The 23,040-nt window shown below is 38.8% G+C and overlaps 3 protein-coding genes, 1 long non-coding RNA gene and 1 pseudogene across 4 annotated transcripts; 3 read left to right on the top strand and 2 right to left on the bottom strand.

Annotated features, from left to right (window-relative positions):
• The first annotated feature begins 364 nt into the window (after positions 1-364).
• On the top strand, positions 365-3,140 carry LOC146671873 (cell adhesion molecule 3-like). The gene is made up of 5 exons (XM_085405243.1): positions 365-531; positions 1,699-1,974; positions 2,087-2,404; positions 2,504-2,767; positions 2,857-3,140. The coding sequence occupies exons 1-5, from the start codon at positions 486-488 to the stop codon at positions 3,012-3,014; spliced, it is 1,062 nt and encodes a 353-aa protein (XP_085261369.1). The 5' UTR covers positions 365-485; the 3' UTR covers positions 3,015-3,140.
• Positions 3,141-6,521: 3,381 nt separating this feature from the next.
• On the top strand, positions 6,522-9,361 carry LOC146671872 (uncharacterized; annotated as a pseudogene).
• Positions 9,362-11,190: 1,829 nt separating this feature from the next.
• LOC146671871 (uncharacterized) lies at positions 11,191-15,037 on the bottom strand. Its single transcript, XR_014911513.1, has 3 exons — positions 14,821-15,037; positions 14,493-14,584; positions 11,191-11,806 (listed from the first exon to the last, which is right to left on the bottom strand). It is a non-coding gene; the product is annotated as an uncharacterized LOC146671871 (long non-coding RNA).
• Positions 13,911-17,853, top strand: LOC146671870 (intercellular adhesion molecule 1-like). Its single transcript, XM_085404263.1, has 5 exons — positions 13,911-14,050; positions 15,956-16,231; positions 16,328-16,645; positions 16,749-17,009; positions 17,092-17,853. Exons 1-5 carry the CDS (start codon positions 14,020-14,022, stop codon positions 17,187-17,189), a joined length of 984 nt encoding a protein of 327 aa, XP_085260389.1. The 5' UTR covers positions 13,911-14,019; the 3' UTR covers positions 17,190-17,853.
• A 138-nt stretch (positions 17,854-17,991) lies between these two features.
• Positions 17,992-22,360, bottom strand: eif3g (eukaryotic translation initiation factor 3, subunit G). Its single transcript, XM_085404265.1, has 10 exons — positions 22,249-22,360; positions 22,120-22,166; positions 21,459-21,547; positions 20,037-20,096; positions 19,835-19,939; positions 19,525-19,720; positions 19,302-19,412; positions 18,608-18,744; positions 18,181-18,287; positions 17,992-18,095 (listed from the first exon to the last, which is right to left on the bottom strand). Exons 1-10 carry the CDS (start codon positions 22,269-22,271, stop codon positions 18,080-18,082), a joined length of 891 nt encoding a protein of 296 aa, XP_085260391.1. The 5' UTR covers positions 22,272-22,360; the 3' UTR covers positions 17,992-18,079.
• Positions 22,361-23,040: the final 680 nt, after the last annotated feature.

Here is a 23,040-nt window from a genome sequence, read left to right as displayed (position 1 = left end):
TTATGTCAGTCATAAATTAGTACTTGTGGACTGTGATTTGAATCATTTTAAATTTGCACAGAGTTGTTTTCAGACTGTCTGCACTAAAATTCACAAAAATGGTACAAAAAAGTCCAGTAAGTGGAGCAGGGCTCCTTCCCTGTCTTGTAATTTGCAGAAGTACGAGTATTCTCAGAGGGACTGTTAGACTGCTGGTGTTAAATCGGAACAACAGACGCCGCAACTTGTCTGCAAGTGTGTGTGTTGTGTTTTTTTTTTTTTTCTTTTCTTTAGTTTGTTGGTTTTTTGGGGGGGCGGGGTTCTTCACAAGACTAGTATGGCTTTTTTGAGTTCTCTTTTCTTGAACAGTACAGGCTAGAATAGATTTGCCTCTGGCTAAAGAAGACTTACTGTATCTGCATCTACCAAAATATCCATCTGTTAATCTCGGACTCAGGAGGAAAGTTCTGAACTTTGATGCACTTGTGAACACATCTGTTGAAGCCATGATGTGGCGGCCCTTCATCTTCAGCTGCATAATCGCATGCACAGGTGGGTCTGTTTTGTTTGTTTGCTTGTTTTTGCTGTGCTTGTTGCTTTGTTATATAGTTACCATATTATATTTCTATAGTTTTAACACAAAGTCCAGTTCCTCTTCAGGAGAAAACCTTCAACCACATTAGCACTGGTCATAAGCTTTTTATTTCTTCAGATTATCAGTTTAATTTAAATCCACTTTATGAAGTCATTATCTAAAATCTTTAGCATTTATCACTTGGAGTCTTTCTAGTGTAAATTTGCTGCCTCCAAAAACAAACAACCCCCAAAAGCCTAGCAGCTGTTATATTTTAGATATTGTCCTATTATTTACTAAGTTGCAGGTCATTAGACATTTGACCAGAAGTCTTCAATCCAAATATGCTACAAATTGCTTCTTTCATTGCAGTAATTCAATGAATGGATCATTATTTAGCAACTCTAAAGCAGCTAAAGTATTTTAGAGACTAAAGTGACCAAATTATATTATAATTTTATATTGGGACTTACTTTTAGTCTGTGTTTGTTTTTATTATATCTATCATTTTCCTTTATCCTATTTTAAGACATTTACAGATTTTCTAAAAATATTTTAATGTAATTTAGTATGACTTATTCTTTATGCAAAAAAAGTACTTCGCCGTTTCATCTCACTTTCAACATTTAGTTTGTGCCTCAAGGCCTCTGTAGCTCCATCAATTTCTCTTAACCTCCAAATCTTCCATTATGTTAAGTATCAGTAAAACTATGAATGTTGTAACAGAGGAACACAAACAATTTCATGGTTTTTTACAATAAAAATATGTCCATCTATATTTTAAATCCAGAGTTATGAACAGTGTGATCAAAAATCAAACCACTCTTGAAAGTTAAATGGAACGTGTCACCTAAAACGGGTCAGTATATTACAACCACCCAATTTGCAATATTGTCCATGCATCTATTCTCGTCCGCTTATCATTATCAGGGTCACCTATCCCATCTGCCATAGGGTGAAAGCCAGGGTACACCCTGGACAGATCGCCAGTCTGTCTCAAGGCTGACACAGAGAGACAGGCAACCATTTGCACTCACATTAACATTCACCTAACTCAGATGGTAGAGTGAAACTCATCACACGCCTTAAGTCCCTTACTCCCAGTATTATTGTTTTATTTTATTTATTTATTTATTTATTTTTAGGAAAGCTTGTGAGCACTTCATGTCCATTTGACATAACCCCTCCTAGAGTTGTGGTGAGATTTGGAGACTCTTTCTCAGCCAACTGCACCTCACTATCTGACCAGACTGATGGAATGGGATGGGAGTCTCCATATGGAGCAGTGGACTTTACCCAGAATGTCACTTCTCTTCCCTTTAAAATTGACTCTGTGCTAGCGTGGGAGATGGAGCCAATGTGTTATGTGAATTCCCGTGATGGTGATCAGTGTGTGAAAATATTGCCAGTCACTGTTTATAGTGAGTAGCCTTAACTTAGTCTAACATTTCTAAGAAGGTCATCGTTATTATATTTTCACTGATTAACTTTGAGTCATTTTATTATTATTTTTTAAATTATTTTCTTTTTCAGAAATGCCAGACAGTGCGTCTCTGAAGAATGTACGTACAGTGGAAGAAGGCCGACAGTTTGCCATACAGTGTGATGTTGTTAATGTTGCACCAGCAAGAAATCTTTCAGTAGTTTGGCACAAAGGAAATAAGATCTTGTCTTTTCAGACATTTGATGAGTCCAGTCCATCTCCAGTCAGTAAGTCATCTGTTCTCACTCTGACTGCTCATAGAGATGATGATGGAGCTGAGATCTGGTGTGAAGCAAAGCTGAACCTGTGGCCAAAGGAACAAGGTCCTCCTCCAGTGCGTTCAGAAGCTCATACTCTGACTGTACTCTGTGAGTTTTTAACATGCTCTTAATTTAATCACCACAAGATTTCATACTGAAAACATGAGCTTTTCTTTCTTTGTCTGTATTTTGATTGGATGTCCTCAGACCCACCAACCTTCACCAATGATCCAAATGAGAATTTGGAAATGACAGTTGGGAGCAAAATATCTTTAAATTGTACAGCTAGAGGAAATCCAGTACCATCCTACCATTGGCAATTCCCAAACTTTACACAAGTGTGGTACAGGAGTCATGATGTGAATCATCCTATTTTGACTCCATCATCTAAGTTTCCAGGGGTCTATATCTGCACCGCCTCAAACAGCCAGGGCACTGTGACCAGATACTTTATCATCACCAAAGCTCCACGTAAGTTCTTGGCAGTTCTTTGTCTGTTTAAATCTTTATTTTGGGATTTGCGATTGATTTTATGTAAGAAACTTTCCCATCTCTCACAGGAGATCAAACAATCATCACAGCAATAGTCAGACTACTTGTGGCCTTTGGACTCCTGCTCTTCCTTGCTTTTCTAGTTTTTACGACACACAGAGGCATATTTTCATGCAAGAAAGGCGACTATCTCCAAGGACAACCTACCTCATCAGTACCAGTATAAAACAAATTTGAATGGGTGCATGCTTGTTTTAAAGCTGTAGCTGAAAAAATGCACCATCTTGTCAGCTATCGCTAAAGCTCCACTAATCAAGAGACTGCTGTCCAAACAAGCAAATTTAATCTAGCAGAAACGTGTTTAACAGCAACACTGTGAGTGTAAACATGTGTATAAACAAAACAGATTAATAATCAGATATCATCCTCAGCTATTCATTTATTTTAACTTTTCGCTGGACAGAAATAAGAAGGAACAAATTTGCCTCTGACTGTCAACTGAAACTTTTTCTAATTCTAATTTTAGAAAACCGCTTGTGATTTTTATCAAGTCTTTACGCACGCCTGTGTTTTTCTCTCTCAGAAAACAGGAAATGCAAGACATTTTATTGCATGTTCACATCTTTTCATGTGCTCAATTTAATGTATGATCCACACACATCTTTACAACTTTTAGATATACAATAGAACAGCTTTTATTGTCACTGTTACAAGAACAATGAAAGGCTGTTTGGCATTTCTCCATGTGTGAAGTACGCAATAGCATAAGTATTTACACAATCACAGACAAATTTAAATTTACACAAGAAAGATATGTACAAGTTATACATACCCCTGCAAACATACAGATACACCCATATAAACATACACGCACATACATACATACATACATACATACATACATACATACATACATACATACATACATACATACATACATACATACATACATATATGTATATACACATGTATGCATGCGTACATACATACACACACATATTTCCACGTACGCGCTTACATATATACATATACATACACATATTTTTAAATGTGTAAATCAGGAAATGAGCTGACTTGTTTTCTGCACCACAAAACGGAGGAAAGTTTTATTTTTAATTTCATTGTATGCACGCTTGGTGAAAACTTGATTTGGTTCTTAATTTTGAGCAGTTTCAATGCTTAGATAAGTAAGTGTGTTTTGTTGTAATCTGTTGTTGTAATGTAATCATAAAAAAACTCATATTTGGATATGATTTTTAAAAAAATTTAATTTCATCCCCATTTCTTAAGAGGGGACAAACACTGAAATCGGAAATCTCTGGTTTTAATTACTCCACTCATCAATTTAACTGTTATTAATGGAAATAAAACACATTTTTTGGGTCTAAACATGCTCAAAAACTTGTATTTTGCACACAGCTGTGGAATTAGTGTAAGGTTTGGTTCATTCCTACGTTTCAGTCATTTCAAGGTGGTAACATTCACTCTTTTTTAAAAAAAATTTATTTTCTATGATTTGATCATTTCATCTAAAAGAGGGCTTGTTAAACTATTAGAAAAATGTTCTGGTTAAACTGAGGATGTTATGCTATAACAATTTTGTTGGGCTTGCTACACATTACTCATTATTTTTCTTAAAAGTAATGCACGTGGGTTAGGGTACATACACTGCCCAAAGGACAATCGGCTGCCCTCTCCTCAAACTGAAAGACCTACACAGTTCCCGCTGCCTCAAAAGAGCCCATAACATCATAAAGGACACCTCACACCCTGGACACTCCATGTTCGAACTGCTGCCTTCAGGTAAACGGTATAGAACAACATACACAAGGACTAACAGACTCAAACACAGTTTCTACCCAATTGCAATATCATGTCTCAATGCTACTAAAAGCAGATGACTTTCATTGCCCCTGTTGTCATTTGTGCCCTTGATGTTGGAATGCTTTCAGACATGTTTTGTTGGATGCGCTAACAAATTGATTGAGTGATTGATTGTTTGAGTGATATATCAACTAGGTCGTATGTTGAGTGTCTGTATGGGGCCTTAGGCCTGGATTGCTTGGGTGTATCTACGGTATGAGAATACTGTATTTTATATGTATTTCTATCTTTTATATCCTATCATTATAGTTTTTAAGTATTTAATTATAGTTTTTAAGTATTTATCTTTTGTGATGTTGCACTGACCAGAGACATCTTTCAATTTCATTGTACCTGTGACAATGACAATAAAGAATATTCATACATGTACGTTATTAATTACTTAACAAAGAAAGTATTACATTCCTTTCCTGTTACTCAGTAAAATGACCCTAAGTGCACTGTCCCATAATTAATGGCTAGCAAAATAAAACTGTGGCTACAGTTCACATACAAGTACAAATACAGGCTACAATGTTATAAGCCTGTCTGCTCATCACTGCCTTTGTTGCCTGTCAAGATACTGGGTCGTGTGACCAAGTTTTTGAGTTTAATGTACCTCTTTTTTGTGTTTTCGTTTCAGTTTAGCTCATTTAGTTGCTGTTTTAGTCTTTTGTTTCTTAGATCCCTTTTTCGTCGTCTCCCTGGTTCGTGTGTCTACCTGTCATGTTTCATGTCTGTGTGGTTCTTGTTAAGTTCGTGTCATGTCTACGTCTCCATGTTTCCTGTTCTATCTTGAAAGAGTCTTGTGTTCATTGCTTGTTGTGTTTAGTTTCACTTCCTCCTGTGGTGTCATGTTAATTTGTGTCAGCGTTTCCCCATGTGTGGTCACTTCCCTTGAGCACCCCTTGTATGCATTTAGTCAGTGTGTTTCCGTTCGGTCTGTGTCAGGTCGTCTGTTGTCATCCCCCATGTCATGTTAGTGTGTTTCATGATGATGTTCAGTCTTGGGTGTATCCCTTCACAGTTTCCCTCATGCGCTTTTGCCTTATTGTTTGTAACAGTTTTATATCAGCCACAAGAAGAGGCTCGCTTTTAGTTCATCACAGTTTTGTCGTCCTCCGTGTCCTGCTTTTGGGTCCAGTTTCAAAATTTAATCAGTACACCCCGCCGTGACAGCTGCCTGCTGAAGTTTAGGATCTGACTGCAAAGTGTTTGACTTGCCAAAAGGGATTTCTGATGTTTTTGGGCTTTTATGCCTAGTATATTTAGTCATACTGGTAAAAATACTGTAGTCACCAGGATTTACAAAGTGGTTAGGTATAAAATAAAGAAATGACCTGTTTTGCAAGTATCTTTATGTGTTTGCATTATTGTATGAATATTAAAATCAATATAATCCTTTCTTTTCTTTTTTTTTGTCTTTTTTCTTTTTTTTTCTTTTTTTTTCCTTTTAAATATAATCCTTTCTGTCCACTTAAACTATATTTTTAAGTCTGTGATTTTACTTTTTCTTTTTTTCAATTTTTGCTTAATTTTAATGACCTTTTTTTTTATTTGGATAAACAATTTTGCATTTCACTAGCGCACTCTTGTGCTGTAACTGAAGAAAAGTAAGTGTAGTAAAAATCTGTAGACCACTTTGTTCTCCTGACACACAAACTAAAATAAGCTAACTGTAGAGCATAGAAAGAAAAAGTGTTTTCATTTGCATTTATAAGATGAAATTAAATGTTTTAGAATTATACTGCAACTTCAACCTCCTGTCCCAGTATCACCAATTCACTCTGGTTGAGAAAATGAAAATCCTGTAAAGGATTAAAAGTTTCTAACATCAACTAAGGTAAAGTGTAAGTCCTCATGGCGGACAATGGGTATTAATCCATACTGCATAGCACAATTAACAACATTGCCTAAAAAAGTATAAACAGTAACAGTCCTGGAAGACACAGTTGAGCTGCATTAGCTGATGATCCTCTCACACCAGCCAACAGAAAATGGTAGGCGGTGTTTTGTTGAGAGTGGGAGGGTCGTAACACATTTGGACATTATTCAGTCTTAGAGCTTCTGCAGTTGTAAATCTTGCTCCTCTAGGTCTGTTAGCTATGTTTCACAGCAAAACATTACCATAGTGATCAGAAAAGAAAATTCACAGTAAAATCAAAGCCTAAATATTAAAAGGATATGCAAATTAATGTATCCATGCATCCAGAATACCAGCAGAGCTGAAATAATGTGCTAAATTTATCATTTTATTATTTTTAATTGTTGCTATTTGACCACATGCCGAATTTAAATGTTGCTGTATCATACTATATGCCTATGTTAAGCTTTCCTGTATCATTCTAGGAAAGCCTGTGAGCACTTCCTGTCCATTAGAACTTAGCACTCCTAGAGTTGTGGTAAGGTTTGGAGACTCCTTATCAGCAAACTGCACCTCATCGTCTGACCAGACTGAAGGAATGGGCGGGATGGGAGTCTTCATATGGAGGAGTGGACCTTACCCTGGGCGTCACTTCTCTTCTGTTTAAAATGGACTCTGTGCCAGCGTGGGAGATAGAAGCAATGTGTTATATGAATTCCCGTGATGGTGATCAGTGTACAAAAGTGTTACCGGTCACTGTTTATAGTAAGTAGCCTTAACTTTATCTGAGCACGCAATTTTTAGTATTCACTGAATAACATGAAAATAACATGAATTACAGTTTTTTACAGACGCTAGGACACATTTCTCAATACTTAGGTCACTTTTGCAAAACTCCTCACACAGTGAGCACAACAGAAGTCTATGTGGGCTAAACTGAGGATCAGTTATCATTGTTTTGGCACAAAATGCATTCAATGACTACATCTCTCAAATTTCATGAATTATCTTCCCACTCAGACACAACAACTGCCAAAAATCTTTGTACGTACAGGACATTTTGCATGTGCTTACATACTGTTTTCAAAACTGTTAAACTTATGGTCAAAACAATAACACAATGCAAAACTTAAAAAGACAGCAAAATTCAACAGCAATATTTTATTGAAACATATTTTAAATCTAAAAATGCAGTTTAACCAGCCACAGCTTATTCTCATTGTAGATGAACATCTACACAGGTGTTACTCCTTCAATTTTTCAACTCCTTCAATTCTGGCATGCCAGAAGATTCTTTCCTAGGTGTGTTGCCCTAGATGACATGAGATGTGATGTGGATGAGAACCTGTGGCCAAATGGAGAAGACCGAGTAGAGTAGAATAGCATTACTATTGTATGTGTATCAGTGGATGGTGTGTATACAAATTCTTGTATTTTGGGATTACTTAGTGCAAAAAAATAAAAATACGGTACATAAACAAATATTAACGAATTCTGCATGATGTCTGATTCATTCCAGTAACATATATTGAAATTATAAACAGAGATGTGTCCTTGTTTTACACAAGAAAACACTGTGTAATGCTACATGTTGTTAGTGTTTTTTAGGTCATTGTTTTGTGGGTGACAAAGTGTGTTTGTCGGCTGTCAACCTTTGCTAGTGTTCTGGAAGAATGAGTTTATTTGAGACCTGAATAAAGTGTTTTGGTAGTTGCAGTGCATTTTGAATGTGAAATGAACTGCTTTGCCAAGCTGAAGGTCAGTTAGGAGAATTGTGTGAAGAGTTTTGCAAAAGTGACCTAAGTATTGTGAAATGTGTCCTAGCGGCTGTAAAAAAAACTGTAATTGTATCCCTTTTTGTTACACAAATGCCAGACAGTGTGTCTCTGAATAATTTAGGTACAGTGGAAGAAGGCCAACAGTTTGCCATACAGTGCGACATTGTTAATGTTGCACCAGCAAAAAATCTTTCAGTAGTTTAGCACAAAGGAAATAAGATCTTGTCTTCTCAGACATTTGATGAGTCCAGTGTTGTAGAAATTTTAACAATAACCTGCAACACACCCAGTGAGCTTGATTTGAAGTGGGTTTAATAAACACATTGCAATGTGGAGAGAGCATCCCAGTGAAACACCAGGACCATCTCTGAATTGTGGCCATCGCCCTTACATCTTATATACAGACACACAGACAAAGAACATTCCACAAACTTACACGTTGGCCCCTCTCACGGGGGGGCTATACCTTCTCCCTCACAGAGAATTATGACCTTGTTTTCTGCTTGGCCATCACCTAAGGATTTACATCCCTGATAAGCAGGAGTCCCACTATCTGTTTAACGTCTCCCATTACAATGGCCTCACTGTGTTAACATTCCATAAGCATTCGAACTAGTGATTAAATATGTGATTAATACATGAAAAAACAAATCTGGCACTACACCAGTCCATCCAGTCAGTAAGTCATCTGTCCTCACTCTGACTGCTCATAGAGATGATGATGGAGCTGAGATCTGGTGTGAAGCAAAGCTGAACCTGTGGCCAGACGAACAAGGTCCTCCTCCGGTGCGTTCTGAAGCTCATAATGTGAAAGTTGGGAGTTTGCCTTGTAATCGGAAGGTTGCCGGTTCGAGCCCCGGCTTGGACAGTCTCGGTCATTGTGTCCTTGGGCAAGACACTTCACCCGTTGCCTACTGGTGGTGGTCAGAGGGCCCGGTGGCGCCAGTGTCCGGCAGCCTCTGTCAGTGTGCCCCAGGGTGGCTGTGGCTACAATGTAGCTGCCATCACCAGTGTGTGAATGTGTGTGTGACTGGTTGTGTAAAGCGCTTTGGGGTCCTTAGGGACTAGAAAAAGCGCTATATAAATACAGGCCATTTTAAACTCCAGCTGATGCTTCTTTTACACTCACACACACTAACTTGTCTTGTCAATCACTGCCATGTCATTGCTGTATACCAGCCATTTCCAAGAGTCAAGAGTGCTGCATCACTAAAACCATAAAATCCTCAATCTAATCAAAATACAACATAAAGTGATGCATTTCCTTTAAAAATGTATGCAAAAAACATAAATCTCACAGGCTGCTGGCTACAAATTTCTGCCAGACAGATGGAATGGGATGGGAGTGTTCATATGGAGGAGTGGACCTTACCTACAATTTTTCTTCTCTTCCCCTTAAAACTGACTTTGTGCCAGTGTACAAAGAAGTAATGTTACATTAATATTATTAATGCAAGAGCAGTAAATGTAGGTCAGAGTAATGACTAATATCACAAACTAAACCACTCCTACTACCAGTTTTGATTGATTTTTGTATATAAATATATGTCACTGTTCATCAGAATGAATTTGTATCACTTCGGCCTATCTGCAGTGCCTTCATGGCCCACTAGGGGGTTGAGCCAACACTTTGTAAATCACTGCATTATATTGTCGGACTCTTTTGGCTGCATTTGTTATGTTTGAGATCGTGGTCTTGCTTGATTCTCTGACTTACTCAGTTTGCCTTGTCCTCCTGGTCAAGATTCATGGGGAGTCAGCTGGCTATGTGTGAAGAATCATGTTTCATCTCCACCAGCAAAGCCTTCATTTGTGGAAAGTTTTGTTGGAGAGTAGAGTCTGTGGATTATTCTGGAACCAGTCCCATGATTTAGGTTAACTGGAAACTTGGTTTTGGATTTCGTTTCCCCACCCAGGAGAGGAGCAGCGATGGATTTTGGAAACCTTTTTGGATATCTCATTCATAAACTGATCTCTACTGTAGACTGAATTCATGATTTCTCTAGGTAACCCTCCAGACATGTGGATGAAACTGAATGTGACCTTGACAGAAATACCTTTTTTTTTTTTAAATTCAGTAAAAGGACTAAATGTTACAATCCCTGATAGTACATTGCTTCAAATGGAGAAAGTCTTGAGAGATGCCTGTTATGAGGAAAGGCAGCCCAGAAACTTTACTAGCTGGACACATTTTTGTGTGCTCCAACTTCACAGGGTGTTTCAGTCTTTTATCCCAAGCTAATCTGCTATTTTTTACCTTCCTTGGTTACGTTTAGGGATTAGAGATCTGATCTAGATTATCATATTCAATTTGGGACATATCGTCAGCAGTGGACCTTGGATTCATCGGGTGAGCTGGAAGGGGGGCGCCTGATCTGGCTTCCCACACCTCCCTGTCTGATCAGGCTGTATGCTTTACCTCCCCACTGCCTTCCAGAAAAGGGAAGAAGAGCAGGAACATTTTTCCTTTTCTTTTTTCTCTTCCATTCCTCCTTTAGATTTCACTACCATGAGGTTAACTGCACGGCCCCCAGGAGGCCCTGAGACAGCTGTATCAGTCAAACAGCAAAGTTTCTAGTGTTAGGTTTTCTACCCCTTTGATGCCCTCTCCTGAGGCAGGCACACCACGGGTTGATCAATCCTGGGCATGTGTCTCATGGTTAGCTGACTGCTTTAGCTGCTCAAGTGATGTCAGCCCTCTTTAGCCACAGCCAAAGAGGGCTGTCATCACTCTTTAGCCACAGCCAAAGAGGGCTGACATCACTCTTTAGCCACAGCCAAAGAGGGCTGACATCACTCTTTAGCCACAGCCAAAGAGGGCTGACATCACTCTTTACCCACAGCTAAAGAGGGCTGACATCACTCTTTAGCCACAGCCAGTGACTGGTCCTCTCGGGAGCTAATTCTCTATGCTAATTCTCAATTCTGCCGTTGGGCCTGTCCTCTGATTCCAATCTCTCTAAGCAGTTTTGCTATTGTACTGGCAACAAAGCCTCTGCACCCCACTTCTACCGGGTGCACCTTGATCTTCCAGCCTCTGTCCTCTGCCTCAGCTGGCAAGTTGGCATACCGCAGCTTCTTACACTCAAAGGCTTCCTCCATTGCATCCTCCCACGGCACTGTCAGCTCAATGATGTAAACAAGTTTTTGGGAGTTGGACCAAAGGGCGAGGTCTGGTCGCAGAGTAGTTGTTACAATTTCTGTGGGAAAAAATGGCCTCTGAACCAAGTCCACTCTCATCTGCCAATCCCTGGCAACCTTCAGCGGGCTTAGGTCCGGGGTTGAAGGGCTAGTCCTTGGCTTGTCCCCCTCCCGGACAAATGCTGATGAGTACTGATGCTCCTCTTGGTTCGTGAAAGGTTGAGCGTTGATGGATTTCCTCTTGCACTCAACTTTCTTGGCTAGACACCTGAGGACCTGAGTCCTCTTTGAGTTCACTTTTATCACTCCATTTTGTTTTGTGTGTGAATACTCAGTACTGTAACCTTTTCAAGAACATCTTCTTTCAGTCTTCTGAAAACGAAAGCAGAACACGACAAACTCATTTTACGCGAGTTTGCAGTTGAAATATTATATCTCTACAAACCACATTGGACCTTTCTCTTGTCTTTAGGAGCCTCTGTGGTTTTATTTGTCAAACTAACAGGAAGATGTCTTTATTGAATGTTCACACTGCATGTAGTTTCTTAGAACGTTTGCTTGTGGAAACGATAGAGTGAGTCAACGCCCATGTCAATGTTCACTTCATGTATACCATGCTGCAGCTCTTTGTATAGGGGCAGTTTTTTCTGTGACTCAGAGCCAAAGGAAACAGCTTTTGGGGTCAGCTACACAAATTTCAAAACATCTGTTGAGGTCGATCTGCTTTATATTTAATTTTCTTGTGAAACTTGGTAAAAACATGATGCAGTTCTTCATCTTTTGTTTTGCAGTGATACGTAAGTATTTTTTCTCTTGAGCTTTTTACTTAAAGTTATCTCTATAGTATCTCTACAATGCTGTTGTGGAACTCATCTTCCAAAGAGCGCATTCATTTTACATAAGCTCCTTTTAAATAGATTCCTAACACTGAAAGTGCAAAGGCCCACATGGAGTTGCTCCATTAACCTTGCAGCTTTGAATGAGGTACAAATGATTAACATGAAAAATCTTCTGACCATAAAACCTTTCTATTTTTGAACAACAAAGCCTATTCATTGGATTTATATAAAGTGCACGGAGTCTCCATAAGAAAACAAAATTATTTTTTTGTTTTTTTTACATATGAAGTTTAATGCAACAAATTCAACCCCAAGAACAACAGTGGCCCCAAGATAAGCAACTGTACCAGATGCAGAACTGGAAAAAAAAGAAGGAACATTGCAATTTTTGAAATTAACATGAACTGTTTACACGTGTTGCTTAGGCTGCTGCCCCCGCGACCCGGCCCCGGACAAAGCGGATGAAGATGGATGGATGGATGGATGTTTACACGTTATTTGATGTGAATAACCAACAAACTGAACTGTTATTTACTAGTCACGATGGTATTTGTCAGAGATCTTATTTTCTTTAGAGAATGCCAAAATTTAATTGTTTCTCGTGATTAAATGATTTCTTTACGATTCCTAATATTTAGGGGAAGATCTGAATTTTTCCACATCTCCAAGGACAACCTGCCTCACGAGTACCAGTCTAAGGGGAAATTTGCATGAATGCATGCTCAGTGGATGGTTAGTCCAGTCATGCTTCAAAACTGAAAATAAAGAAAGAAAAAAGCATTATTTCATCAGCTTTCTTTAAGCATTTACAGTACGGTAGTTGTTTAGGAGTAACATTGTGAGTGTAAATGTATTTACAAATGCAACCCTTAATCAGATTTAATCTTAGCTTCTTCCCGTCTTCTACACAGAAGACTTTGTTTCAGTCATATGTCCTGACTCATTTTGCGTCACTGGTACATACTGCTGTCAAAACAGTCCCGTTTTCCCTCGTCTGAACTATCTTTGCAAAAATCCAACAGCCTCTTGTCCATTTCATCACCTGGATCTTTGCAGAAGTGATTGCGAAAGAGGATTTGACATTTTGAAGATGTTATTACATCAGACTGTAGCATCCTGTTTATTTGTTCATTCATTTGTTTGGTTGGCAACATGTTTTGATGCTGCGTTTTAAATATATCATGTTTAATATTGACGCTATGTGAAGTGAGGAGGGTTTATTGTAACACAGGGTTATTCGACTGAGCGTCTAACGGTCTTACAGGACGCACATGAAATGCGAAATAACAGAATCCACGCCCCCCCAACACATACACACTGCTTAAACCCAACTATTTCTTTAGTTTTCACCGAACACAAAGAGAAATCAATGAACTTGACTCGCTGTTCAAACACTTTCTTATTCTAAGTATGGTGTCACTCATGTGTTTAGATGCTCGGGCGGATTTATTTCGCAAAATCACAGCAAGTGCAAGACATTTTTATTGCGTGTAATATAACGTATGAACTACAACCTTCTGTGCAATACTTAGAATTTTGCTTGTGCAAACCAGAAAGTGAGGAAACTGTTAACTTCTTCAAAATAACTCTGCATTTTCCTCCACGGGCGTAGTCTTTCTGCGCCTGACGAAAGAAAACGAAAGGAAGAAACGCACGAGTGTGCGCACATTTAGAAAAAGCTGTTCAGGTGGATCTGCTTCGTTTTTAGTTTCCTTCTGAGGGTTTTGTACGCTTGGTAAAAACACTATGTTTTTCTTCATCTTTATTGCGTGGATAGGTAAGTGTATTTTTTTCTTTGCGCTCTTTACTTTGTTAAAGTTACCAAATTATAGTTTCAGAACGGAACCCATCTTTCGGATGAAGCGCGCTGTTTCTTTTACATCAACTCCGTTTTTAGGGTCTGAGCACTCAAAGTGCAAAGGTCCCGTTGGGATTGTTCCGTTTATTATCATTTTTTTGGTATATATACCAAAAAAATGATAATAAAAAGTTTGTTGTTTGTGGGACTCGTCATGCATATATATATGCATGACGAGTCCCACAAACAACAAACTTTTAAATTTACATTGCGCACACGTGTTAGCAGCTGTGAGCATTATATGTAGGCCTGTTTTCGAAAAGTAGTCTACCTCCTATGTCCTTTTCCTAACAACACTTAAAGATGGTAATTCACAGTGACTTAGGGAAAAAAAGAGTTGTAGGCTGAGAATCTGGATTACCTGAAAGTCGTCTCCCAAACCCGAATTTATAGTCCCGCACGTGTCAGTCTGCGTATAGGGTTTCCGTTACGTCTGCGATGGAGAGGTCGGCACTACACAAATAGACAGAAAATATCATGTACAGATATATTATGAATATATTCACTTTTTAAATTATTAATATTGAAGCTTTTTTTTCTTTTTGATCAGGTTGGCGCAGTTGTTATTGGGCTAGCAGCACGTGGCAATTAAAAATCACAGTTTAGGTATTTGGAGTGACTATGGTTAAAGTATCCGTTCATTTTACTTGGATCCTGATTTTAATCCTTAAATCAACTTATTTCCTTACCACGTTAATTACACCTTTCTGTATCTCATGCGGTCAAGTGAGCCCTCACTTGCGAAGGTAGCCGTCCTGTCACTACAAGGGCTTGTTACTAGGTGTTGCTGGTACTGTTCACTGTGCAGCTAATATTAGCTGCACAGTGAACATGTGTCAGATTTTCCTGCATCTATTTTTTTTTTCTCTCGCTCATCTTTTCAGCTCCACATTTTCGCCACTGTTTCCGCACTAAACACTGCTCCACACGTTGCGCAAGTGCAAAGCAAAAGTATTGGAGGGCTAGCTCTGGGTATGTCTAGGAGATTTGAATTGGGCAATACAGTTGGCCCATCGGCGCAAAAGTGCGTCGCCCAACAGGAAAATGCCCGGTATGCCAGTTCACCAGTCCATCTCTGGAAGACACTGTGCGCTCAAAGATTTCTTTTCAACTCAGACAGCTCTGTATAGCCGGAACTGACTCTTGTGACAGCAGGTGTAGCAACAAAGCAAACGGAAATACGCTGTTAAATTATCTACTCAGTTAAAAGGAATTATATTCTGACAGCATTTGCAATAGAGGATGTTAAGGTGACACAAAGTTGTGGTCAGAAATTTCATTCTTATGGTGACACATCTGAATAACTTGTATTTATGTACAATTTCTTGAACTGGTGATCTTGGAATCGGCAATTGTTTGAAAATGACTCATTAAGCTTCTAGAGTGGCCTTCCCAAAGCCCAAAGAACATCTAGTGAACCCACTACAACCTGAATAAGACTTGTAAAGCTACTACTCTTGTTAGTATTTGTCAGAGATTTTCTATAGAGAGTGCCCATTGAAACTGAAGTAAATTCAATCATTCAATTATTAGCAGTAACCTCACCAAGTTTAGTGGGTGGGTGGGAGATCTCAAACTGAAACAAATCTTGAAGAGTCTGCAACAGTGATCCCAGATAATGTTAGTTATATAATTTAGTGTGGCTTTATTCATCACTTTGGACATTGAGTATCCTCCTCAAGGCTTTTCCAACTGTAAATTTTGCTGCTCCAGGTCTGTTAGCCACGGTTCACAGTGAAACATTACCAGCATATGCACATTTGATAGTATTTTTCTTTACTATTTGATGATACGCCTAACTTAAGCTTTCCTGTATCGTTTTAGGAAAGCCTGTGAGCACTTCCTGTCCGTTAGAAATAAGCCCTCCTAGTGTTGTGGTAAGGTATCAAGGCTCCTTTTCAGCTAACTGCACCTCACTATCTAACCAGACCGATGGAATGGGATGGGAGTCTCCATATGGAGGAGTGGACCTTACCAAGGGTGTCACTTCTCTTCTCTTAAGAATTGACTCTGTGCCAGTGTGGGAGATAGAGCCAATGTGTTATGTGAATTTCCGTGATGGTGATCAGTGTACAAAAGTGTTACCAGTCACTGTTTATAGTGAGTAGCCTTAACTTTGTCTCACACTTTTCAAGTATGTCATTAGTACTTAATAACTGGGTAAAATTAATTCATTTGATTTTTTTTTTATTTCAGAAATGCCAGACAGTGTGTCTCTGAAGAATTTAAGTGCAGTGGTGGAAGGCCAACAGTTTGCCATACAGTGTGACATTGTTAATGTTGCACCAGCAAGAAATCTCTCTGTGCTTTGGCACAAAGGAAATAAGATCTTGTCTTCTCAGACATTTGATGAGTCCAGTCCGTCTCCCGTCAGTAAGTCATCTGTCCTCACTCTGACTGCTCATAGAGATGATGATGGAGCTGAGATCTGGTGTGAAGCAAAACTAAACCTGTGGCCAGAGGAACAACGTCCTCTTCCAGTGCGTTCAGAGGCGCATATTCTGACTGTACTCTGTGAGTTTTTAAAATGATCTTAATGTAATCAAAAAAATATTTCTCTTTGTATTTTCATTTTCAAGTTTTTCTGTGTGCAATTTGATTTCACATATGTCCTCAGACCAACCAACCTTTATCAGCGCTTCAAATGAGACTCTGGACTTGCCAGCTGGTAAAAACATTTTAAGTTGCAATGCAACAGGAAACCCTTTGCCATCATACCACTGGCAATTCCCACAAGCAGCACAAGAGACGTACAAGGATCAGGATGTGAATTATCCTATTTTGACTGGACCATTTGAGTTTCCAGGGGTCTATACTTGCACCGCCTCAAACTCCCAGGGTACTGTGACTAAATACTTCACAGTCAACAAACCTCCAGGTAAGTTCTCATCAGTTAATTCAGTACATTTCCCATCTTGTTATATTTTATCATCTATGATTTTTTTTAAATTCTTCTTTAGGTATTGGTCCCGGGGCCATTGCTGCAATTGCAATTGCTGCAATTGTTTTTGCTATTATCTGTACTTTGGGAGTGATTCATCGCAAATGCAAAAGATAAGAGAATGTATTTTCAAAGCCAAAAGATTTGCTCTGTGCCATGTTTGAATCCTCAAAGTTTTTTAGCTACATTCTTAAATGTATTAAAAACACGAGGACTGGTAAAGCTCAAATAGCATGTTTTGTTTTAGCAATTTGTATCCATACATTTTTTTTTATGGAAACATGATTGTACTTATCGACTGTAACGTCTGTATTTTTTTCTTCTTTCGATGTTTTAGTGTTTTACTTTTTTGACACCATAATTAGTTAATAAGGCCTATCTTTTCAAATGCAGGCTTCATTTGTCAAGCTCACTGTGATTCACTGTGCAGTGCTAATATAAAGAAAAGTTGGGACAAAAATTGCATCAACATAAACCTTCCAAGTATTTGACCGCTTAAAATCCCTGTCAGTATTAGTATGTCCTCACTAATGCACGCTACAGTTTTTAGATATAATCTCCTGAAAACAAGATTAGTAACTTTTTGCAGCATTGCTCACTTGCCACATGTTGTCTTTTGTCAATTTATTTTTGATCTGAAATCCAGTTTTACAAGTGTGCACACATTAAATCAAAAATAAAGTTGATAATAAGTGTCATGATGGTCATCATCTCTGTCTAATCGTTTAGGTCTTGTAAAGCCAGCTAACACTTTTGCCAATTATGATTTTGTGAAGAGCTTCATTCCTCTTTTCTGTTCACGTCTCCAAATCAAGAAAATCAATGTAGTGTTTGTCTAATGTCGAAGACGTAAAGGTTTAATTCAGGATAAAAGCCTAGACAGAAAATGCATTAAAGAAAAGAAATAATGACAAAGACATTTACAACTACTCTCTTTATTACGGTAACAGCCATATTTTACCATGACAATAAAATATGGAATCTTCCTGGGATTTACACTGAATTCCTCAGTTGTTTGACGGTCTGCAAAGAGAGTGAAATTTAGTCAGCGACAAGATTATACAACATTATGACAAGTACATTGATAAAACTGACAGACTGAACTTACTTGGCCCATTCAACATTGAGAATAAGATGATCATATCCAAATCCTGACACTCCTGCGATGGCTCTTGCTGCATCCTCCCGACGGTGGAAACTGATAAAGGCAAATCCCTGTTGGAAACAGGATGAGATTACTGAACCATGCTCAGTTTCAGTTCAATGTCAACAGTTTTTTAAAAAAGGAAAAGAAAACGCACCCACACTCAGCAGCTGATACTTAAAAAAATATATACAAAAACGACAATAATAAAGTCAAGCACTCAATTTTCACTTTCACTGGAACACTTGACGGACAACATGTTTGTGTATTTTCTTACGAACAGAAAACTAAACACTGTAGTCAATTTATCAGCTACACCGTCTTGGAAAGAGGTTTGTTAAGAAATTGTTGCTGACACTTTATTAAATCAAATGTTCGCTTTATAACTGACCTTCGACTGTCCCGTGTTCTTGTCCTTGGCCAAATAGATCCTTGAGATTGAGCCAAATGGTCTGAAGAGCTCCTGCAAGTCTGTCTCACGGGTGTCCTCAGACAGGTTGGTGACACGAATGGTAGCATTGTCATCAGCTGTCAAAAACAAACAGTGTTTCTATTGAACAATACTTGAGGCTGTGCAGGCATTATCAACCATAATACCACTACCATTACACCATCCACTAGTTTCTAAAGATCTGTTTTGAAGCCCTGAAGTTTAGCATTTCCACTGTTGCCATCTCGGTTGCAAAAACTGGACGCAATTTGGGAGGCTGGGTGTGACTGTAACACTGCAAGCTCAGTGTAATGTCTTTTGACTGACAACTCATTAGCCATTGAGCATGCAATTTCATCTTCCTTTTTGAAACATAGCATTACTAAGACTTCCAAAAAAGTGAAAAAAAATAAGTGAGAGCCCATAAACTAAGAAAGCCTTTCCCTCTAAACTTCTATAGGACTGGAAGTCTTTTTGAAACCCTGCATTTCTATCGCCATCTGGTGGCAACACAATAGAAAGCCACCAGATGGCTGCATTGCTGCACTGGCTTCATTTTTCTGACCTGGAAGTTACATCCATGTTTTATAATGCCTATGGCAATTTCTCAAAGAATAACGGGTGTGAATAGTATAAGCAGACAATGTGCACCCACCTCTGCGGTTAGGCTGCATGGACTCCCCTCTTCTGGTGCCTCCATCCCTCAGGCTTGGAGGAACATACTTCCCGGTCTTGCTCTGTGCAGGCTGTGCAGGCTCTGGCTCCGCTGGTGAAAGGAAAAGCATGCAACATTAGTCATGATAACTTTAGGAACACCAAACCGCAACAGAACATCTGACAGCAAAAATTTGACTATATGAATGGTATGTTCATGATACCTGAACCAGCAGGCTTATCCTTGTCTCCAGTAGAAAGCCCGAGCTGTTCAGCCAGCTCCTTCTGCATTGGGCCCAGGGTGTCCTTGTACGGACAGCGTGTAGTCCAGTGATCACCTTTGCAAATACGACAAGACACGATCTTCTGTCCTTTCAGTTTGTTCATCGGATCTTCATCCTGGTCTTGGGCATTTAAGTCCTACAAAATGAAAAAGATACATCAAGTAAAAAGGCAAAGCTACACCATAGTTAACTTTTTTTTTTTATTAGAACAGTAAACAAAAGCAGCAACACAAAAAAGCAAGACTCTCACCTCTTTGCTGGAGATGAAAGTCATGAAGACATCATCACTGACGGTAGTGGTGGCAACATTAGGACCTGGTGCATCATACTCAGAGTTACCAAATTTCTTCCAGTTCTGAAATGAGTGCGGGATAATGTTTGACACAGAGTTTACTATTTTGCTCATGGATAAAGTGGAAAAAGGTTTACTTTTATTTAATTTAAAGACAGACCTTTCTTCTGGCAACAGCTTTTGAGGCTTTCCTTGTCTCAATCTTAAAGGTTCGCACAATCTAGAGGACAAAGAAACAAAATCAACAACATATAAATCAATATTAATATTAATTAATAATATTACAAACAAGTTTCTTTGTATACAGCAAGTGCAAATATTTAAGAAGGTTATGTTAAAAGGACTGGTTCTCATTTAGCAGTCATCTACTCTATTCAGGCTTTATGCAACATGTCTCATTCACCAATTAACAAAAGCATTTTTTCTACCTTGCTTTCTATCTAACATTAACACTTCAATGAAAGCATCAGGTTCAGTGTCTCGCCCAAGTATAGTTTGGCATGCAGACTGGAGCAGCAAGGAACCGAACAACCAACCTTCCAGTTAGTAGATGACCTGCTTTACCGCAGCCACTAATGCGCCTCTAATAAAATCTATACAAATCTTGAAAAATGCAGTCTTACTCGAAGCTTTCAGATGAAACTATGACCTCTAGAGGGCATCTGGTATCAATAAAAGAAATATTAAAAACCATTTAATGACTACATCTGTAACTTTGCTGTATAACATGTCAATTGAGAAGTTTGTAAATTTAGAATCTAGTAGATGGAAAACAAGAATGGGTTTTACTCTGTATCTATGTTTTAAATGTGCCTGTAATTGCTTTTTAACATATATTACTCATAGCTTATGAAGTTCTAATGCTCAAAATAAATTGTACAACCCATCATGTGCCACAGGGTTTCAGAGGTGCAGCCCAGGGTTGACCATGGACACCACAGACTAAAGCCTGATAACCTTACACAATCGATGATAAACCTTATCACACTCCGTTACAGAACTGCAGTTGTATCAGTAACAGAAGAAGAAGAAGAAAGTGTGTACATTATTGTACTTTATTGAGCCCCGTGGGGAAATTGCTCTCTGCATTTAACCCATTCACTCAGTGAAGCAGTGGGCAGCCATTGGGCGCCCGGGGAGCAGTGTGTAGGGACGGTACCTTGCTCAGGGGTACCTCAGGGTAGCTGTTAAGGGGAATCGAACCCCCGACCTTCCGATCATGGGGCAACCACTCTACCTACTGAGCTATCCCTGCCCCTAAACAACCGTTTTTCCTGCACTTTTTTGTGCAGCCATTTTTTTCATGCTCCTCCAGAGCCCTGTTTTAGACTGCAATTACTACATGGGCGACACCCATGCTTAGCAAAGGATCAATGAGTGGGAGAAAAAACTACTTGTCCTACAGCACTACAGACAGTATCTATATCTCCTTAACAAAAGTAATGCAATCACTGCATCCATTCTTATAACTCTATTGGTCTACAAATGCAATGATAGATGCATTTTTAACCATTTAAATATAATGAAGATAAGACTTTGTATAATGAGTCTTGTAAAAACGACATAATAAACGTTTTATTACCTTGTACTTCTTTCCATCATCATCTATTTTATATTCCGTGACAGTTTTAATATTTCCTTTGATGGTCTCCTTGGGGGATGGCAGTGTGCCTGTGAAGAAAACATTCAGTTTAGTCCTTGAAACTGCTAGAAAAACGATTGTTTTTCACGCCCCGTTTCTGAAGAGCTTCGCTTCCCACGTATTCAATCAAACTCTCAATGAAAGCACCATCAAGGCTCATCTTTTGATCAAATATCCAGTTCTGAATTAGATTTCACACTCGGGTGTTCTTATTTGCAATAAGACACTTATTGACTTTTGATTACCCGTGGCGCTGAAACCCTACTTCTAACACAGCTGTGTTGCTAGCGTAGCCTGCTAGCTGATAGCTGCACTCATGTTAGTACTGAGAGACCCTGCTTACGTCACTGTTACAGGCCTCAGCATATATCGGTAACTCTTTTCATCAATAAATCGTCCATCCATGTCAGTCACACGAATATATCACTCCAGCTTTTGCATAATTAGACAACCCAAATGTCTCAGGTAAACACATTTTTAGCTCTACGTTTACGCCTAACAACCACGTGGAAGTGGAAACCGCCTAGCCGGCCTCCGTCTTGAGTCACTGGACTACAGCAGATGTGTTAGCATTAGCTGAAGCTGATAATAGGCTCTTTACCTTCATCTCCTTCCTCCTCAACTTGATCAGCCCAGCTGGGCTTGGAGCTGAAAGACAGATGCGAAAATGCCACGTTATTTTGAGCTCAATAAAGACTTCACAGTATGAAATGAAACAAACAGAACTTACTCGTCGTATTCACTCGACGGCATCCTCACTGCTAGCTTCACTTTAGGACCGGAGCAGTATGAGTCGAGCGGCGTCGCTACTGTACGCACTTCCTACCACTTCACAATAAAAGTATAGTGTAATCCCTTTTTTTTTTTGCTTCAAAATAAGAGCGCAGAACTCATTGTCTAAAACCAAACCAAATTAAACATCGGGGTTGATAATAATCTGGAAAATTCTACGCAAATGTAAAATTAAGTTTTTAACAGAAAGCAATATCTGAGATCTTAGGGGTTTAAAAACAAACAAACAAAGACACGAACATGCAATTTACATGAACATGAAATTTAATTTAAAAAGTTTTTTTAAGAGCAACAATAACAACGATTTTTATTTTTCAATTCGACCAACTACATTTTTAAAGGGACTTCTACTACACAAAACTAGATTAGTGAAAATTAAATAATATTCTGGATTCTTTCAAACCTTCCTCACATGTTTGATAGTGGAAAAGAAGCACATTCAAGAGCAAATTTTGGGGCATTAGAAAACCTTTATTTCTAGCAGTATTCTTCAAAGCACTGTTGGTCTGCATTCAAGTCAAGGAACATAAGGTATTTCTGGAGATTGCACCTTTACAAATCCTTTGGACAGAGGTTGCACCACTGCAGCCTGTCTCACTCAAGTGGTAGATGTCTGTAGATGATGGTCGGTCAACTTTAGAAGCTGGCATGTTGACTTGATTTAACATGTTGTCAATTGTAGTAAAGCATTTTAAAAGAAGTTGGTTTCTTGTCCAATTGGGTGCAGTCT

Source organism: Rhamphochromis longiceps, linkage group LG4 (assembly GCF_057381845.1).
Source record: "Rhamphochromis longiceps isolate RC_006_pf linkage group LG4, R_longiceps_female_GT1.1, whole genome shotgun sequence".
Lineage (NCBI taxonomy): Eukaryota > Metazoa > Chordata > Actinopteri > Cichliformes > Cichlidae > Rhamphochromis > Rhamphochromis longiceps.
Note: the sequence above shows the minus strand (reverse complement) of the source record. Positions and strands in the feature narration are given on the sequence as shown.

Bases quoted from the DNA above. Each gene is read 5' to 3' on its own strand.
- eif3g (XM_085404265.1), bottom strand. From the start codon at position 22,271: ATGCCGTCGAGTGAATACGACGA. The intron at 19,940-20,036 runs GTCTGTCTTTAA...CACTCATTTCAG, and splicing joins AAGCTGTTGCCAGAAGAAAG to AACTGGAAGAAATTTGGTAA. The intron at 18,745-19,301 runs GTGGGTGCACAT...TGTTTTTGACAG, and splicing joins CATGCAGCCTAACCGCAGAG to CTGATGACAATGCTACCATT.
- LOC146671873 (XM_085405243.1), top strand. From the start codon at position 486: ATGATGTGGCGGCCCTTCATCTTCAGCTGCATAATCGCATGCACAG. The intron at 532-1,698 runs GTGGGTCTGTTT...ATTTATTTTTAG, and splicing joins CTGCATAATCGCATGCACAG to GAAAGCTTGTGAGCACTTCA. The intron at 2,768-2,856 runs GTAAGTTCTTGG...CATCTCTCACAG, and splicing joins TATCATCACCAAAGCTCCAC to GAGATCAAACAATCATCACA.
- LOC146671870 (XM_085404263.1), top strand. From the start codon at position 14,020: ATGTTTTTCTTCATCTTTATTGCGTGGATAG. The intron at 16,232-16,327 runs GTGAGTAGCCTT...TTTTTATTTCAG, and splicing joins GTTACCAGTCACTGTTTATA to AAATGCCAGACAGTGTGTCT. The intron at 17,010-17,091 runs GTAAGTTCTCAT...ATTCTTCTTTAG, and splicing joins CACAGTCAACAAACCTCCAG to GTATTGGTCCCGGGGCCATT.